General features: G+C 47.3%; 2 protein-coding genes across 4 annotated transcripts in view; one reads left to right on the top strand and one right to left on the bottom strand.

Annotated features, from left to right (window-relative positions):
* Window positions 1–1,053: 1,053 nt before the first annotated feature.
* Window positions 1,054–12,049, bottom strand: JOSD1 (Josephin domain containing 1). Of its 2 annotated transcripts, none has more exons than XM_081248381.1 (5): window positions 11,724–12,049; window positions 10,574–11,393; window positions 2,711–2,839; window positions 2,388–2,582; window positions 1,054–1,738 (listed from the first exon to the last, which is right to left on the bottom strand). In XM_081248381.1, exons 2-5 carry the CDS (start codon window positions 10,756–10,758, stop codon window positions 1,639–1,641), a joined length of 609 nt encoding a protein of 202 aa, XP_081104507.1. In that variant the 5' UTR covers window positions 10,759–11,393; window positions 11,724–12,049; the 3' UTR covers window positions 1,054–1,638. The 2 variants fall into 2 exon arrangements, with proteins under 2 accessions (XP_081104507.1, XP_081104508.1); XM_081248382.1 differs by having other exon boundaries at window positions 11,797–12,049.
* A 104-nt stretch (window positions 12,050–12,153) lies between these two features.
* Window positions 12,154–19,764, top strand: part of GTPBP1 (GTP binding protein 1) — a 32,005-nt gene continuing 24,394 nt past the window's right edge. The window contains exons 1-3 of one of the 2 annotated variants that reach the window (XM_081248380.1): window positions 12,154–12,390; window positions 14,528–15,458; window positions 18,136–18,247. In XM_081248380.1, coding sequence (XP_081104506.1) covers window positions 15,267–15,458; window positions 18,136–18,247 — 304 coding nt within the window. In that variant the 5' untranslated portion in view covers window positions 12,154–12,390; window positions 14,528–15,266. The remainder of the gene's footprint in view (window positions 12,391–14,527; window positions 15,459–18,135; window positions 18,248–19,764) is intronic. The other variant, XM_081248379.1, reaches the window with a different exon arrangement.

The raw sequence follows: 19,764 nt of genomic DNA, 5'->3' as shown, positions 1-19,764 counted from the left end.
CCTCCCAGGAAATGGCTTACATCACTGACAGTGCCAATGGACCCAAGGTCCTGCTTGTGACAATGAGCAAGGTTGGCTGTAACTTCTGGCTGGTGGTGGTTGGAATGTCATCGTGCAGGGGCGAAGAGCTCCCTGTGGTGCCAAGCAGGTCTGGTGTAGAAAATGGTGCAGGAGAGAATGCGGCCACGGGCTGAGAGGGTGTAATGCAGTTGCCTCTTGGTGGCCTCTGTTACTCAGCATAAAAAACGGCCTTGTTGGATTGAAGATAAATGTGCAGAAAAAGTGCTGGTGTAAACATGCACTCCAGTCACAGTGGGGAGAAAGCCTCAGCTTCATCCCGTTAAGCTTGCTCAGGCTGGACATGCAAGCCCCAGGCTGGCTCTGCTATTGGAGAGGTCTGGCCAGTGGGGCGGCTCTCAGACCTGCCGAAACCACTGACCTGTGAGGGCTGGACAGGCCATCCTTGCCTGCCCACCTGCCCTGAGACAACCACAGCCACTGTGGTGACAGGCGGTGTAGTATGACCCTTACTTCTCCTTTTGTTTTCCCAAATTACGGGGAGAAAAGTGGCCTACAACTATTTAAAGAGGTAGGGGGCGGGTCCATTCTCAGTTGATCTGTAAAGGAAGCTACAGAGAGATGACAAAGCGTAACGCACATATCCACCCAACGTGAGGGCTCTGCTTCGTCACTATAGTGACTCCAAGCCTAGGACTTCTACCCATTCTAGCTGCTCCAAGTCTCTGAAGGCTTATCTTCCCAATACTTTCCTTGCCCAACTCTGTCTCAAACTAGAAGAATTTGATGTCAAAGGCAGTCTTATTTTTTTCCTGATTTTTGCCAGAGTGGGTCAGCGGGGAAAACTGCCCTTTTGCCTATCTTGTGCCTCAAAGCCTCCTAAACCAATGCAATGCAGTGAAGTGCGAGGGATGATGCTGGAGTGAGGCGGACAGGCTGCCCATGCCTGCCCCAGCCTGGTTCTGACCACATCCTCTTAGGTATCTAGCTCACCCTGTCACACTAGAATATTGCAGGATTCAACCACCCAGCATGGAATATTAAAGAACTTTTCATTATAAAACTCCAAGGATGGCCATAAACCACTCTTAAAAACGGGGTAAGGGCGGCATTGAGGGTTGGAGACAGCATGCTGTACTGCTGCTGCCGTTTTGGAGATGGTTTCCTGAGAGGCCTTTTTGCTCTAAGTCCTTCAAACCTGTCACATGGGCTTTGCCTGTACTGTGTCTTCAGAGCCACTGGTTGCCAGGAAAGGGGAAGTGAAGGCAGCATCTCCAGGTGAGTCAGAGCAGCAGTGAACTCCAGCAGAGCCTCTGGCAAGTCCTCAGAGAAACGGGGAAATAAGCCAAGACCCACCTTTCTTTCTCCTCTCTTAAATAAAACAGAAGTCTTCCATAGCTTGCCCTAAGCACACAGAGCTCCTACTTTCCTTTCCCAGAACAAGTAACGCTGGTTGGTTCTGTAACAGTCTACACGTCTGTCCTATTGCACTGTCAAATCTGAGGGGAAAAACCCGATGAGATGTTTGGGGACGTGGCAAGGGCAGACCCACTGTAGAGGCCACAGCACATCACAGAGGATTTCGGGGGTTGAGGTGAGGGAAGGCTGGGTAGAACTGTGTTACACATCAGCCCTCCAACTCTGATGGGCCTCCACCTCTTCTGGTACCACCAGCAGGAGTTCACAGTTCTTTCCTCGCAAATGATGTTTTAGAAATTTCCTACAGGAAAAAAGGGTAGATGAAAGAGAAAATGAAAATACTAGTAAAATTGCAAACTCCAGTCTTGGGGCTACACCTTCGCCAGACAGGACCCTTGTTATTTATACCCTTGGCTGCCCTAAACACGCTCTAGTAGTGATCTGTTCTTGGAGGAGTCCACATTTGGTTACCCCTCAATCTGTCCAGTTCAATTTCCAATCTGAATTTTTGCTCATCCTCATATGTTACTGCCAACAGTAGCCAGTTCTGTGAGGAACAGAGCCCAAAGTACTCTAAAGGACTTATAATTGTTTAAAAAAAAAAAAAAAAAAAGAAGAAGATGAAGAGTTTCTTCTTTGGTTACAGGGAAATTTAGCCCCCTCTGGCCCAAATGTTTGCCTTCCTTTCACTGAACTGGCAGCTATACTGTCAAGTTGGAGAATGTTACAATGCCAGTCCTGCCAGACTAGAAAGCCAGCATCTCAGGTAATGGGACTTCTCTACCAATGGGATTTAATGTCTTCATGGGTCGTCAAAGATTCAGGTCTTTTTTAAGTCTGAAACCCTATGATTCTAAGTGACAATAAGGAGAGGACCCAAGGAGCTAGGAATTTCATTTCCTTTGTCCAAAGATAAGCTCAACTTGCCACTACATCAGCCACACAGGTACCTGAGCTCGCCCTCGCCTCCAATCCATTCGGGCATCTTCAGTTTGGAGTCGAGGTTGTAGTAGGCACCTCCCACCTCTCGAACACAGATCCAATGCTGCCTTTTGAGTGGCAACTTCAGCGGACCCCAACACAGGCTGGAGGGCAGATTCATGATGAAGCCCATAACGTTAGTGAGAGCAATGGCGCCGACATCCCTGCAGAACAGAAACGGTGTCGGGCTCTGCAGCAGCCACCTCCCCCGGATTCCCCAGCTGTACCACCACCACTGGCCACCTCCCCAGCTGAGTGCCAGTTCTCATCAAGTCAAGCCTGGTTCAACTACCTGCGCTTGTCCCACCAAACAGCTTCATAGCCTTTGGTTTGAAGTGCTGCCATAATGACGTTCACATCGTAGTTCCCGTTTCCCAGCATGCTCTTCTTGTGGGGGGTCACCATGGTGTTTGGAGACAACCTGCAAATGTGAAAGAGGAAAGCTGAGACTTGCTGGTCAACCTAACCCCTCCTGGCCCTGCACTGGCAGGGACAAAAGAGCACTTTACACCACTGCCCCTGGAAGCTTGTTTCCTCCCATTCAAGTAAATGTAACGAGTTTTTACCAAAGTATTTTGGAGTCTGGGCTCCTGCTGCCCTAGAGATTACCTTTCCTTTTATGAAAAACAATAATTCAGTAGCAGTGGGGCCTATCTGCCTGCCATTTAGAAAGTGTGTCTCCAGTGAATTCAATGGATACAGAGAATGTTCCACGAAGGAGTCTCATCTATGAAATCCCGTCTTCCCATTTCTGCAGTCTTCTTCCTTGCTGATCTTCCTGCCTTGATACAGCCTTTTTTTTAACATTACGAATAGTATTTGATAGTTTGATTGCATGGGTAGTATTTCTTACTCTTATTTCTTACACTTTAAATGCTTTCTGTTTAAGGCTTGCAAACTTGGTAGTCATCAATCTTTAAATACTCAAAGGCCTACAGGGGCTCAGACAGGTAACATAAATGTATGAACTGGGCCACATAAGGCAATAAAAAGTAGTAAGGCCCATATTAAACTGAAATTCATGAACCACCTAAAGGTATTCTGAATATACACGTGTGTAAAATACCTGAATTTAAAAAAATAAACACAAATTGGAAAAAAAATTTGTACCAGATAAACAAAACTCAACTGAAGTCTGGTTTGCTCACTGGCTTTAAGCCATCTTTGCCCAGGCCTCTTTAGCCACTCCTCCATCTCATGACAAGGTCAGTTCTGAAGGCATTCCCAATCCTATTAATTTGCTTTCATAGGCTGCACAGGCCAGGACCTGAGGAAAGGTAATCTTTTTTTTTTTTTTTTTTTTTGCGGTACGCGGGCCTCTCACTGTTGTGGGCTCTCCCGTTGCGGAGCACAGGCTCCGGACGCGCAGGCTCAGCGGCCATGGCTCACGGGCCCAGCCGCTCCGCGGCATGTGGGATCTTCCCGGACCGGGGCACGAACCTGTGTCCCCTGCATCGGCAGGCGGACTCTCAACCACTGCGCCACCAGGGAAGCCTGGAAAGGCCATCTTGAAGGAAGGGGCAGCATGCCTTTCACCTCTGTGTGAAGGGGAGGAAGGGAAATGACGTGAGTTCCTCAGGAATAAAAGAGGACAGCGGATGTCTAGGAGGTTGCTAAATGCCATCTCCAGAAGAGAATCAGATCTTTAGGTCAACTCTAAAAACTTGAGAAATCTTATACTCTATATACAGCAACCATACTGATATTTTTCCAACATAAAACATACTCTTGCCACTACTTAAACCCTCCAAGGCTCCCAAAGCACTTAAATACGACCTAAACTACCTCCTCTGGCCTGCGAGGCCCTTAGGATTCTGCTGACCTCATCCCTACCTCTTAGCACAAACACGTTCTCTCTGCAACCTGAACACACAAAGCCCTTTCTCACTGGAGGGCCTTTGCACTCACTGTTCCCGCTGTCTGGAATCCTCTTCCCCTAGATCTCCACTTGCTCTGCTCGCTCCTCATTTTTTGGGTCTCAAGTGTTACTGCCCTAGAGGCCTTTTCTGACCACCCAACCTTACGTTTCTCCCAGTCATTTCCTCTTACATCCACCTGCTTTAATTTAATTATAGCTCGTGTTACTACTGGACATGTTTTCTGACTTGCGTGTTTTTCCACACTAGAATGACAGCAGGGGGCCTTCTCTACCCATCACCAGACCTCAAAGAATACCTGGCACGTGACAGGTGCTCGAGGGACATCTGTTGAAACGTTTTCCATGTTTATTTTGTTTTCCCTCTCTCTTGCCCTGTAAATATTAGCGGACCCTTAAAATAATAAGGGCTTATATGCTAGCCTCCAGAGTTAGCAAAGAAGGGGATCTGAGGACACTAAACTCCACTCTGCAACCAAACTTCGTTTTACCTGTGACAATAAATACCGTTTAGTGAAAACTTCTCTGCCATACCTGATGATAGATGCTTTCATCTATGTATCTCATTTAATCCTCACAATAAACCCATAAGAAGCTATGAATTATTACCATTTTATGGGTTTAGAAACTGAAGTTTGGTGATTTAAAATGACTAGCCCGTGATCACTTCCCTTATAAATGACAGAACTAGGATTCAAACTCGGGTTTGTTTGAATCCAAAGTTCTGCTTGCTGTCTTACGGTGAGGACTCATGAATCAGAGTGGCTGGTGGCGGTGGGCTGATAAGAGGAAAGGCCAGCTGAGTCCCTTGGCCTGGGCGTAAAATGTAGCTTAACAGGACAAAGGCTCTCAGTGGGTTCTTGGGCACTTGGATTAAATGAGAAAGCATATGAAAGTCTATCTCAAGATATATCAAGTTCCTCTCCCTTCACCAACTTTTCAGTAGCTTCTCAATACCTTCAGAGAAGTCTCCAGCCAGTAGACACAGGAAGGTTCCAGCAAAGAAACTGCTGAGTCTTCCACCTCTTTCACCATCTAACTCCCTACCAGGTTCAAACCTTAGTGCTGCGTTTCCCCCCAATGCACTCCTCAGAGGATCACAGAGGCATTTAATACAATAGCTGAATGAATCAAGTAAACAGGTTTTTTTTCCTACAGGTTTCCTTGAAGCCCCTAATATGCTAATATTTACCTTGAGTCTCGGGGAGAGGGTATGCAAAAGGTTGCAGCTCCCAAACAGGTTTGACCACACATTTTTTTTGAGGTGCACCTTCTAGGACTAGTGTTCCAAGTATCTCTTCTCCTTGTCCTACATATTCAATCTCAGATTCAAATCCTTGCCTGTCTATTCCTACTATCTCTCCCCTAACTGGAGGCCCCTCACCTCACACCTGGATTTAAAAAAAAATTTTTTTAATCTTTTGACTGCACCATGCAACACGTGGGATCTTAGTTCCCCAACCAGGCATCGAACCCTCGTCCCCTGTATTGGAAGCGTCTTAACCACTGGACCGCCAGAGAAGTTCCACACCTGGAGTTTTTGAAACAGGTTCCTAAATTGACCTCCTTGCTTCCAAATGCTCCTTCCACCTATTCAGCCTTTACGTTCCTGCCACCTTCACCAAGGTATCATTTCACTCACTTACATAAGAACTGTCAGTGGAGCCAGTTGCCTGGTTGGCCAACTCCAACCCTCCCAGCCCCACTTGACCTGCTGTTTCCCTTTCATTGGAATTAGTGTACTTCAGCCACCATGACCATGTGGCCTCTCTTCTTTTATCCTAGTTCCTGTTTCAAGCTAAATCCTAAAGCTTCTTCAAGCTCAACCTAACCTCCTACCTCTTCCATGGAATCCTTCCTGGCTCCAGTGCAGTAGAAAAAGGAGGGAGATCAGGAGGACCACACACATCTGAGTTCACATCCAAGCAGAATCAATATCAATTCTGAGATTTAGTCTCCATGCCTGTTAGCTTCTCTGTAAAAATGGAAATGATTCCTATCTTATAGGAATGAAGAATTCATTTATTTTATACATGTCCAACAAAATAGTAAATTCCTGAAGCAAAGGGGATGACTCATCTCCTCTGTATCTCTCACAGCTGGGCACTGGCAACTGCATAACCATGGGTCTGTCAAACCAATCAATACAGGAAATGCTAAGAATGGTTTCCATCTCACTCCTAGAAGAGTGGCCATTTGAATAAGTGGGATCCATCCAGTGTGCCCATTATACCAGTGCTTGTTTTTACTTTGACAATAATCAAGTGCCCACTGTGTTAGCTATTTTTATGAGATTTATCACTTAATCCTTCCAACAATCTTGAGATAGAAATTAACCCCATAGTGTAAGTAAGGAAGCTGAGGTACAAAGAGGTTATGGACTTGTACAGTCATATACAGCTAGTGAGTGGCAGAGCTAGGATTCCACCTCCAAACCTAAAGCTACAATGAAGTCTCCTGGATATTTCAACACACTGATCCCACTGACTTCCATGGGAATTCTACTCTGTCCCAATGGAATGTTTTCTTGAGACTCCTCGGCAAACTCCTATTCAGGACTGTCTTAATTATTTCCACGGAAATTCTGGACTATACGCTAGCCTCTCATTTTTGTCACCATAGGCAGAGGTTAGAGCCATAATATTTGAAGTGATCTACAACTGAGAAGATGGGTTCTAGTCCAGGTCTCTCCACTGATGTCTGTGCCCTCAGTTAAGTCTCTGGTCCTCTCTTGTAGTTACCACTGTGTCTGGCTAAGGTGATGTTTCAGGTTTGAATGAAAAGGAGATGTGGAAACATGTCATCAAGATTCCTTTTTTCCCTTAATTTTTTCCTTTTTATAAGTTCTGACGTGTGACCTTAGAAAATATGGCTCAGAACTTCCTAATGTGTTTTTAAATTATTAAATACATAAAGCACAGATTAAATACATAAAGCACAGATCACAGCGCCAGGCACACAAAAGTACTCTGTAGGTGCTGGCGATGATGATGACGAGGAGGAGTCTGCCTGGCCCTTGGATGAGAAAATTTAAATCTCTAGAGGTTAACACTCAACAACACCTTTTCTCAATTTATAACCACCATACCTTGAAATGCGGCCCCTTCCTTTAAATGTGTGCTCAGGGACTTTTTAATGGGGAGGTAGGAGGGCTTCTCTGTGGTAAAGGATGTTCCCCAGTATCTATAATCTCTTATAGTCTGACCTTTTCTCCAATTGCAGTTGTTCATCCTTTTCAAACCAATGATCTCTTTGCTATCACTGCGATCATGACCACTATCTTCAAATCCTGGATTGAGCCTGTCACACCTGACTCCTCTCTTCCCTGTTTCTGTGTTGCTGCCGAGTCACTAGCTTAGTCCTGTCTAAATTCCTATTCATTTCTATTCCAACCATGAGTCATCTCATACCAACAACTGCATTGAAACTCCACCCTGCTTTTGTATTTCTTCTGTCTGGCTAAAATTCAACTGCTAGAATGAACTTCCTCTCAACAAATGGCATTAATCAAAAATTTTGTCCCATTCTTACCATTCATCAGCCACATCTTCAAAAAAGCATAGAACTTAAGATCTGGGAATTAAAAATTATCTAGTTAACATTACTGCCAACATTACCCTTCTTTTCTGTTAAAATCCAAATAGATTATCTTTTTCCCTTTAGATTGCTCTGAATTCCATGGTTCTAAATTCACTTAAGTCTTTTCTCAAGGCCGGGTCAATGGATAGTTCTAAGACATACTTCTCAGCAGCCGAGTTTTGTTCAGGTTGTTTTCTTTACAGTGTGTAGTGGTGCCTGGTATACTGAAGGCAGCTAGTAAATGTTTGTCTAGAATTTCTATCTCCTCTCCCTCACCTCTCCTCCCTTTGTTTTTTCCTCTCATCCCTTTCATACTTCTTTGTTTCTATTTATCCACACCAAATCTTCCCATATTAATTACTCCATACAGAGTTCCACCTCTGGAGTGGTAGGGTACATATATTCTCATATGTACTGGTCTGCTGTTACTCTGAGGTGGATCTTTACATTGTGCTGATAGGTACCTGGGGGATTGTAGTACAACTTGCTAAAGCTTCAAAAGCCAGGAATAGAACTTTTGGTTCCATGTGAGTGTTTAGCAAATATTCAGCATTCTTTGATTCAGGGAAAACATAGCTGAAAAAGTCCTGCTATTATCCACAAACAGCTTATAGTCCACATCTTCAAACCCAGGCCCAACTTCCTAGCAGGGTGAACAGCTACTGATGAGGTAATTGCTCTGAGACGCCTTCCCAATACTCAGGAAGTAGCAGAGCAGATAGGAAAGCAGGCCCTCCATTCACAAAGCTTGGGACCAAATCCTACAACTAATAGCTCTGTGAACTCTGTTCCCTCATCTGGAAAGATGAAAAATAACAGGATCTACCTTTTTTTTTTTTTGGCCGCACAGCATGTGGGATGTTATCTCCCTGACCCAGGGATCCAACCGGTGCCCCCTGCAGTGGAAGTGCAGAGTCTTAACCACTGGACCGCCAAGGAAGTCCCAGGATCTACCCTTAAGATTGGTGTCAGGCGTAAGTTAACACAAGGAAAGCACTCAGAACAGTGCTTTGCACAGAGTGAGTGTTCATCTGTGTTAGTGATCGTCATCATGTCAGATCCAGGCCAAATTTAGAGAAGTGGAAAACTTCTGAATGGACACACCGAATCTTGGAATTGACATTTACTAGTGAGTGAAACTGGGCAAATTGCTTAAATGGAACCCTAGTTTCCTAGGATCACTACTGATAAGGTTGTTGCAGGGCTGTCACAGAGTACCAAGTACCAAGCACATTCAAGGACTCACTGTCAGTCTTTTTCTTCTCCCTAGACTTCAATTAGGAAATAATCTGCAAATATCCAATTAGCAGTAGAAGATATATTAATGGCTGGCCAAAAGGAAGCAGTCTAATGGACTGGCCTCCTTTCTACTTTCAGTTACATGACCTAGCAATCTGAGACAAATTATCTCACCTCCCAGGGCCCTATTTCCTGAGAAGAGTTAATTCTACTTGCCAGATGATGGCCATGATGCAAAGGACACATCTGCCCTGCTAAGGCATTACTATGGTTATCACTGGCACTGGAAAATAATTACTCTCATTACAATTTTGTCAGCACACTGGGATTAACATTCTTTTAAGAGAGGGCCTATGGTTCTTTCAGGGTAAGTGGTCCATACCTATGCTTCATAAATCACCCCAAATAGGTTGTTCCCAGCTGTAATTCAGGCCCTCTGGGGCAATCATTTCATCTCTGAATGGAGTCAGAGAAGGGTCTTCTGGAACTGCCAATATACATTGCCTGAAGAATTCTTGGGCTTTCTCTGCACTGAAAATTGAGCAGGATAACTCTTTATAAGCTGGAGTAGTGAGACAGGCTCACAAAGTTGCTATGGACAGCACACGTGCTGAACCAGCCACTGCAGAACCATTTCTCATACCCTTTGAGAGAATTTTAGAACATCAAAACTGACAGAAGAAAGCTGAACTTCTATCAACCTGTCTGGTAGCGTTTGCAAAGTGGATAAGAAAGGCCCTCTAGAATGAAGTAGAAAGGGGAGGGGACCTAGAGTCAGCTTCAAATCACAGCTTTGCTACTTAGAAGCTATTTGGACAAATTACCTGACCTTTCTTTCTGTTTCTTTATCAGTAAAATAGAGACAGTAAATCTATTGTTAGGAGAGCTACACAAAACACCATATGAAAAGCACCAACGCCAGCACATGGCCTCGTAGAAAAGCTGAGGCAAAAAGCACTGTGTATATACCCTTCTTATGGAACCCACTACATTCCAACTCTGATGACAGGTGACTGAGTGTGTACATATCTTGTCCCCCTTCTAGACTCTAAACTCCTTGGGGGCAGGACTTGAGAGGCATTAACAGCATAGTGGTCAATAGCACAGCAACAATAAACCTGGATTCAAGTCTGGCTTCATCTCTTGTTATGTTACTGAACTTCTCTCAGCCCTGTCTTTATCCATAAAATGGAAATGACAACACAGATTCCAATGGATTGTAGAAGGGATCACTTGAGATAACACCACTGAGGCTCTTAGCACTGTGCCCAGCCCACTGTAAGTGCTCAGTAAATGGTCCTGATTATTCACTTTCCCATTCCTGTGTCCCTTATACCTGCTAACAGCATTTAGCTAACAATCCCTGTTGATTTGAAGGTTTTTGCAGCAGAGACGCTGCCCCACGCACAGAAATTCAAAAAGAGCACAAAAGTATAGAGACACCAAGAAGGAGTTCCCTACCTCTGGAAAATCTCTTGCAGCGTTTCCCGGGTGAAGGCATTGCTGTCCTGGAAGACGTTATTGAGGGCGTGCAGAGCACAAAGCTCCCTGCGCTGTTTCTCATGGTAGATTTGTAGGGGTGCAGCCGGGGGCAGCTCCAATGATTCGGATTTGGCCTTGTCTCCTTTCCATGGCACGCAACTCATGTTTTTCGTTTTAGGTTCCAGAGAGGGCTAAAACCACCCCACTCTTCCCTCCTGAGGAGGAATGTAAGCTTCTCAGTCTTTGCAGGATTCCTGAGGTCTACCTTATTTTCTGGTGTCCATGATTTATGCTTTGTCACGGGGAGAAAAGGTTGTAATCAAAAGGAAGAATAATCCCCCTCTTCTCAAAACAAAGATAACTTTTGGATTTAGTGTATTTTGCCACCACTGTCGAAGTGCAGAAGTTTTAAAAAATCATATAAAATCTACGACCTTGTTTTCCTTCTTCCACCCTCCTCTTCTACCCCTTCCAAAAAAACACTATTTTCTTGCTGTATTTTCCTTTCTGCAAATGACAACCAGGCCTCAAGGCAGGAGGACCGAACGGAGTCGGTCACATCGCTCCTTTTCTTCCATTTCTTTGGAACCACAACGCCACTGACTCAGGAGACAAGGCCTAGGTGGTGGATAAAACGCAAATTTCGAGCAGCTAGCGAGGGCCGGCCAGCGTGGGATCGCGGGCCCTGCTGGGGCGTCGGGGGAGGCTCTCCATCCTCTCGGGTGCGGTGGGACCCCGCGGGGCCGAGGCCGGCGCAGCTCCCTCGGATAGCGCGGACTCTCACCCTCTCGCCGCGGCCCTACGGGGGAGACAACTCCTGTCAGCTCCGGCGGTCGGGCGGGCCGCCGCACAGGACCAGGCTGCCCAGGGAAGCTGCGCGGCGGGACCGGCCCCAGACCCAAGGAAGGTCCTGCACTGCGACTGGCAGGCCCGCGAGGGGTGGGGCCGGACAATTCGTCTCGCCCTCGGGGGCCCGGGCCCACCCAGCTCGCCGCCCCCACCCCAACCTCCCCGCCCGTCACGTGAGTGCAAGCCGAGGCGCCCTCCCGCCGCTCCCCTAACCCCGACCCCGCCCGGTCCCCCGCGCCGCCGGGACAGCTTGCGGACGCGCCGCCGGTCGCCCCCTCACCGCTGCAGGCCGCCACCTGGAGCTGCGGGCCGCCACCTGGGCCGCGCTCGGGCGGGCGAGCGAGCGCGCGCACCTGAGCCCGACGTCAGAGGCCCCAGCCCAGCGCGTGCTCCGAAAACGCCCTCCTTCGCCGTCCCAGCTCCCGCCCCAACGCGGCGTCCGCTCTGACGTCAGCCTGACGTCAGCGGCGCCGGCTTGGGGGCCGCGGCCGCCGTGCGTCTGTTGCGCGGGTGCAGGCAGCGTTGGGCCCCCTGGCGGTGTGGGGTGGGTAGCCCGGCGGCGGCTGTAGCGGCGACTCGCCGAAGGTACAGATAGTGCCCGGATCCTCTGCTTTCCCTCCGGGGCTGGGCAGGCCGGGCGGCCGGCGGGAGTCCCGCCCCGATGCCTGTCCCGCCCCTCTCCTCCCCCGGGCGTCGGCTCAGTTCCGGCGCGGCGACCCAGCTTGGGGCTACACTTCGCGACTCTCCCCAGCCCTCCCGTCTTTCTGATCAGGCCTTTTGGGCAGAGTGCTTTCGCGAACCCGGACTAGTTTCACCTGCGCTGGCCGTTTTATGTTTGTCTAGCATGCCGTTCGCCAGGTGATTTCAAAGCACCTTACTGACGCGGTCGGGCGCAAATTCTCTTGTTTAGTGGGCCCGACCGCCCTCACTTTCCGGGAGCTCTGAGGGTAAGTGCCTCGCCGGGAGTCACGTTTCAAGTGGAATAATCCTATTTCAGTTCCTTGGTGTCGTATTTCGGCTTGCTACTCACAGATCACTGCCCTTTTGCCTTCGGGTTCCCGTCTGGTCTCACAGTGGCGGCCGTAGAGCTTTCCTCTGAGTATTCTCAAGGCGTAAGTGCATTGTGTGTGTCAGGAAGATGAACTCAGTCCCACATGGATTGTTTCCCCCCTTTTTTTTTTTACCCAAAGACATGTGGAAGGCTTCAGCAAATATTCATCATCCACTTTAGTGTTGCTATCCTTTTGGATTTTTGTTCAGAAAGTTGGAAAAACAAAAGATCACACTTAATTCAGTCATTTCTTTAATCCCGCTTCAACACAGCTCAACACTTAAAGCACAAACATCAACTGAGTAAATCTGAAAATCTACTTGGCCTACTAAACAACTCATGAATCGGACAGCATCCCGCCTAGTAAATAGAAAGGCGCTCCTAGGAGTTGTGCAAAATGGAAAGTTTTCAATAGGCAGAAGAAAGAGTGGATTGTATTAGGGAAGGTCACATTTCCTTATAGGAAGCAAAGGGTCTTATCAGGCAGATTACCTCACTAGTGTTGTTCAGGAAATTCCAGAGTGATTGGTTTAAGATTCTACTCCTGATAGAGGTTGAAACTGCAGTTAGGTTATGTGTTAAATCTTGGTGGGGCCCAACACAAGTGACTCCATTTGAGGCTTGTTTCTTTTTAACAACACCATTACACTAAACACAGAATTATCACTTAACACACTTGCTTGTGTGCGTGCCATGTGGTTGGGAGTCCTCTGCCCTCGTCCAGACAACTTTTGAATTATCTTAAATTTTTATTATCTGTAATTCACCTAAGGATTACAGTTATATTTGTGTATGATTCGTAATTGAGGCTTGCAAACATTGTTCTTCTAAGTGCTTTACTTATATTAACTCATTTACTGCTAACCTGTTAGGTAGGTACTTTTTTTTTTGAGATGACAACTGAAGCACAGAGAGGTTAATTAACTTGCTTGAGGTCACATAGATAGTAAATAGTGGACCTAGGATTTGAACCTAGGTTCTAACCTATCTTCCGAAACAGGATGTAAATATGGTAAGGAATTCCCTCTCTAAAATGTGTTTTCAGATTTCTCTATTCAATTCAACAAGCACCTTCTCTGAGAATATATTTTTTTCTGGGTAAAGCCCTGTAATGAGAAGGGCATGTTTTTTAGCTTACCATCAGGTGTCAGCGCATTCTGAACTTGAACTTTTTCTGGAAGAGCCAGTTGGTAAGATTCTAAATATCAATATTATTCTGGAGTATAATGCCACAACATTTGGCTCTTCTGCCAAATTGAGATTTTAATATTTTTATCTACCTCATAGAGGCATATGTAGGATAGTGGTGAGCAATTTCACCAGAAAAAAAAAATTGAAGAACTATTATCAAGACCTTTGGAGTTGGATGGCTTCTCATCCCAGATTCCCACCTGTGTTTGTACAGATAAAATTTGATTGGGGACTTCCCTGGTGGCCTAGTGGTTAAGACTCTACGCTCCCAATGCAGGGGGCCTGGGTTCAATCCCTGGTCGGGGAACTAGATCCCGCATGCGGCAACTAAGATCCCGCGTGCCACGCAACTAAGACCCGGTGCATACAAATATTAAAAAAAAAAAAAAGATTTGATCGTAGTTGCAAACAAGAACAAGAAGTTGCCTCTTAACTCTCAAGTAGATCCCTGAAACTGAAGGCTCTTTGGAACCCTGCCTCTTGCTCACAAAATCTTGTGTTCCAAACCCCTAAATCTGGGTATGTTATCTTCTGAAATGGCTGCTCTCTCTTGCTTGCTGCCTGGGACGAGTGGCCATGGCCAGCATTATTAGAGTTTGACTAATCCCTAATTTCATCAAGCTCTTCAGTCTTTTGGAAGAGGAATTCAAGACAGTAAAACTTCTGTTGATAGTGTTTTGGGTTGGGTTTTACACAGCTGATGACACAGGAAGAATCATCCATAGGAAACTACCTTAACAGACTCTAGATCTCGGCCTTACAGTTCACAAATGTGTTGAGGTACTTTTGGCTTCTATTGAGCTAGGTGCCTCATTTTGGTCGTGTAATTGCTCTCTCCGCAGAGGCAATGAATGGAGAATTCTCCCTAAGGTCAGCGTTCAGTTAATTGCCGCGCTCTGGCTGCCGTAGTATTCCAGGCATCGATCCTAGTGTTAAAATTGCCTGGAGACTGCCAGCAGGTCGAAAATCAGTCTTCAGTGACTGCCTGGAGTCACTGAGTTGAGTGGGAGGCGCCTTGCGCAGTTTACTATCTCCGTGGGCGGTGGCCCGAGGCGCGGGACTTGTCCGAAGACTGGATTGGGCCTTTCACCTGTCTATCATCGGAAGGCTCTCCGCCCCCGACTGCCTAGCAGCAGGATTTGGAAGCTGAGCACTGCCTCTGAAAACAAGGAGAGTGATGGGCGGTGAAGGTAAGCGTTGTGTGTATTTCTCTCATTGTATGGCTGCTGTGTCAGTCGTGCTCTGCTCTGCTCCCATTGGCGGGAATGCTCCTGGCAGGTAGCGTGGACATGGTGCTGTCCCTCCCAACTTACGATCAAGGCGCGTGACGTCTCAGACATTTGTTGTTGGGCTCTGGGTCTCATTAATTATTCATTAGGTACTTAAAAGAGCTGCAGCGATTGGTGGCTGAGAGGCCTGGTCGTTTGTTTCTTAGCTAGAGATACGTGTCATCCTCTACGCGGCTGGAGAAATTTCGCATAAATTATTCTGATGAGGTTCGGGGCGGGGTTGTGCATAGATTAGGCAAATGAGCTGGGGAGGGAGGGGAGGCCGGCTACGAATTAGCCTAAGTTATTAAAGATGGCGGCGGAGCGGAGTCGCTTCCCGATGGACTCGCCGGTCCCTGCCTCTATGTTCGCCCCCGAGCCCAGCTCTCCGGGGGCGGCCAGGGCCGCGGCGGCTGCCGCCCGGCTACAAGGCGGCTTCGACTCGGACTGCAGCGAGGACGGCGAGGCGCTGAACGGCGAACCGGAGCTAGACCTCACCAGCAAGGTAGGCCCGGGCGCCGGCGCTGAGGGGACGGGGCGCCGAGGGGACCGGGCGCCGAGGGGGACCGGGCGGTGGGGCCGCGCAGTCTCCGGGGCGACGGCTGGGGCAGGAGGGGCCGAGCCCACCCACCTGTAAGTGCGGGACGCGCGGCGGGCTCCCCGGCGAGGGGCGGCTCCGGCGGCCCGCCGCACCGCTGTCCTTCCCCGGCGGCGCCCAACCGGCCTCCCGCCGTCCGGCTCCCGCCGAGATCACAACCCCTCGCCTCCGCCACGTGGAACGCGGGCGCCGGACGCCGGCAGCTACTCGCACAGTGGTCGTCCCCACGCGGTGCCGCCTCCCCTGAGATCGAGAGTGGCTCACCCCGTGGACTGTCCACGGCAGCCTAGGGTCGGAGGTGGCTTGGGCAGGGCGCGCGGGAGGATCATGTAGTCCGAGGGGGGGAGCAGGGAGTCAGCCGCGGCTCTTCCTGGTGTCGGGAGAGGAAACATTAAGTAGTCGCTCAGTCCGGGAGAAGGACGTCTGAAGAATGTCTACTTTACAAACCCACCCAAAACAGAAGTGAAAGATGGGCAGTGACCCATCATTTCGCCATTCTGGGAGTGGAACCTTATGTTGTTTGACTGGAATAATGAAGGACGATTTAAATCGTGTCTTCTGAGCTCTTGAGAAGGTGGGCAGGATTTAAGGGCTCATCTTCTGCTTGGCGTTGGGAGTGGGAGGAATAAAAAATTAAGTATAATTTGGGACTGGTGTTTTGAAGGTGCCTAACATTGCTAAAGGAAAGAATGCCAACTTGGGAGTCAGACAGGGCTGGGTTCCCTTTCCTGCCCTGCCAGTTAAAAAGGCTCTGTGACCTTGGGAAAGTTTCTTAACCTCTCAGTTCTCCAGCTCCATCATCTTTTTAGTACAGATGCATTGTAAAAATGAGAACTGTATGTAAGAAACCTACTACACTGCCGGTTACATACTACTCAGTAAATGTTTGAGGTGAACTGAATAAACTGATAATTCCCTGTGCAGATTAAATAGCAGCTGATGCAAGATAGAACACCGATACCACCTCCTTACCTGTTGTTGTGTACTTACGGTAGAGAAGTTTAACGACTTTTGAAAACATTTGTGACTTTCTAGTCTGTGGTGGCAAAATTGCATGAAACTTGGTCCAGACAGGAGAGAACTTTACCTTGCAGCTAAATGATCTCTCCCTCTAGTCTCTGCTGAGCACTTAGAAGCCGGTACTGCACCTTGTCACAGTTGTCCTGTCTGGTGCCTCTAATGCCATAACGAGGCTGGCCAAGTTGAGAGAGGATGGTCAGGGGAAATGTGTGAGGTAATGGGACACGATGCACAAGACCCAGCACCCAGGGTCAAAGTATAAGCTCTGATGAGTCAACTCAGGAAATTGTAAGAGATACACTTGACTCAAGCAGATGAGCTAGATGTCAATTCATGGCCAAGGTGCTGAAGAAACCTGAAAACAGTGGGAAATTGCAGGGCAGAGTTGCAGAAGGTAGTACCTCTATTTCCTGACCAACTTAATTTAATGTTCCAGGATAGGGAAGTGTTGCTTCATCACGTAGCTGGGGGAGTCCTTCTCAGTATTTTAAAGTTGAGAAGCTATATGTAGATTAATACTGATGATATTGAAAAGAAAAACTGATGTGAAGGGAGAGAATAGATGGGTTGAACAGATTGATTCCTGAGGAAAAGATTAGAAGCTATAAGTTTATATACTTGCTACAATTAAATGTGGGGACGGATATAAGGCTCTGAGAGCTTCCAAAAGGAGAAACAATTAGTGAACTGTGGTGGCTAGTTTCATCCGGGAAGATTTTTCTAGGGTGACTGGGTGAAGAAAATTGTAATTACCACTATTGAGCTGTGCACTGGATGCTTTACATGTTATCTTATTTGGTCTTTACAGTGGCCTCAGGATGTAGGTAGTAGTATCTCCATTTTGTAGATTAAAAAACTGAGACTCAGAGGTTAAGTTCTTTGTCCAAGGTCACACGTGAGTGGTTAGAGAATGGGACCTGACACGCCTGTTGGTAAATGGCCTCCTCAGATAAGTGGTTGATATTTTAGTGTTATTGGCAGAAATTTGCAAAATGACGGTGCTAATACCCATCTTAGGGGTAATGTGTTTTGTTGATAAAGATGAGTCTTGCAGCAGTTTTTACTGCCGATTCCTAAATAATCGAGATAGCCAAGGCAAGTTGGAACAGGCTTCTTATGTTATTATGGGAACCATTGGCCTTGGATGGAGGGCATGGCAGTATATGAGATCTCTGTCCTGTGAGTTGCAAGCTGCAGGTAGAAGACTTTGGCATGTAGGTGTAAAGCACTACTCATTAATTCCTACCTACAATGCCAGATTCTCAGTCATTGTGGATCCTGCCCCTCCTGTTAAGCAGCAGGAGGCAGGCTGCTCACACCCTCTTTTCTGTGGGTTGTGGTTCAGACATACTCATTTCAGTACTTCATATAACTCAACTCTCATAAGGCCTTGGGCTCAAAGGCTATTTAAGGAGAGGCAGAGAGGGCATGAGAGGGCTGCACAGCTATTTTAGATCAGGGTGCTGTGGGGTTCAGTCAGGGTCTTTGGTCAGGCTCTTGATCTGCTTTGGCTGTGGTGTTCTTCTAGTAAGTGTGGTCCTAAGGTTGTTGGTTTCTCTTCTAGCTGGTTCTAGTGAGCCCTACATCAGAGCAGTATGACAGCCTACTTCGGCAAATGTGGGAGAGGATGGACGAGGGATGCGGAGAGACCATATATGTCATTGGGCAGGGATCAGGTGAGCATAGTTTTCCTTTCACTTTACTTTTTTAAAAATTCACTTTCCAAGCGGTTTTACAGATGCTGCTTTTCTACCGCCAGTACTCTACATTTGCATAAGAGGAGATGAAGCACAAAGCAAGGAAACTTCTTGTCCGAGGTAACAGAGTAAGTCACAGTTAGGTCTAGAATTAAGCCTTCCCTAGGCAGCTCTAAGTCTTCCCCTCCAAGCCTGATTTACAGATCCCATTGCTACTTATTGCCTGCTTAGCAGAGAACCCCTGTGATACTTCTTGATGTCAGCAAGGAAAGGACATCCAGAATTCCTGTCTTCAGCAAGGCTGCCTTGCCCTGGACCATACTGACCATTCAGTGGGGATAGCTGTGATAACAGAGGTCCTCTTTTCTCCCTGTGAGATCCCATCAGACATGTAGGCTTGTTGCCATTCTGGAAGGGACTTGTTATTGTCCTCCAATCCCCTTATTCCATTGTAATGGGGCCCATTGTTTTAGAGGAAGGCAGCCCCCAAGACAGAATCCCAGATTATATCCTGGGCTTTTTTCCCCCTGGTCATTCCTAGTTTATATCCTCAATACAAAGCCTGCTTACTCTCATCTTCATTAAGACATTATCTTTGCTGAAATGGCAGCTGGACTTGTTTAATAATTATGAATTTAGCCTGTACCAGATCTTGTCTCTGTCATCTTTACAAGAAGCCTAAGTAGGCCTCAATGCATCATTAAGGGACGAGAGTTCTCTTTGCTGAATGTAGGTTTTGTAAAGGCAGGTAATAATTCTTTTGTAGTTTGAGTCTAAGATGGAGGAAATCTCAAAATCAGTCTTGAACTATTTGACAGATTCTATTAAGTATCTTAGAAGGTCTTGATACTGTTGCAAAGCACTTTTAGATACTTAAAATCTGGTCTCTGTCTCGAGAAGGAGAGATGGCATATACACAGTTAACCTCAGTAGAAAACAATGTTTGGAAATGCTGCAAGAATGACACAAGGAAGAAGGGTTTGACCTCCAAATACTGCTCTGCCTTCCTTTGAAATGTTTCTCGTATCTGTCCTTTCCTTTCTGTATTTACTGCCACCTCCCCAGTTTTAGGTGTTACCACCTTAAAGAAGGCATGGTCCGAGAGATAGGCAAACCAAGAGGTTCTGTCAAGAAAGAGAGGGAGGGGCTTCCCTGGTGGCGCAGTGGTTGAGGGTCCGCCTGCTGATGCAGGAGACACGGGTTCGTGCCCCGGTCCGGGAAGATCCCACATGCCGCGGATCGGCTGGGCCCGTGCGCCATGGCCGTTGAGCCTGCGCGTCGTCCAGAGGCTGTGCTCCGCAACAGGAGAGGCCACAACAGTGAGAGGCCCGCATACCGCAAAAAAAAAAATAAAGAGAGGGAGTTGGCCAGCATTGTCAAGTGTTACAGAGACAGCAGGGAGAGTCAGGTTCAGAAAAAGCCATTCCATTTGGTGACTAGGGGGATCACTGGTAGGCTTTTGAAAGCTTTTGTGTCAGGTGCACACCTGGCCTCCT

Source organism: Mesoplodon bidens (genome assembly GCF_964165515.1).
Source record: "Mesoplodon bidens genome assembly, chromosome: 11".
Classification (NCBI taxonomy): Eukaryota; Metazoa; Chordata; class Mammalia; order Artiodactyla; family Ziphiidae; genus Mesoplodon; species Mesoplodon bidens.
The sequence above is the reverse complement of the archived record's forward strand: the minus strand, read 5'-3'. Positions and strand labels throughout refer to the sequence as shown.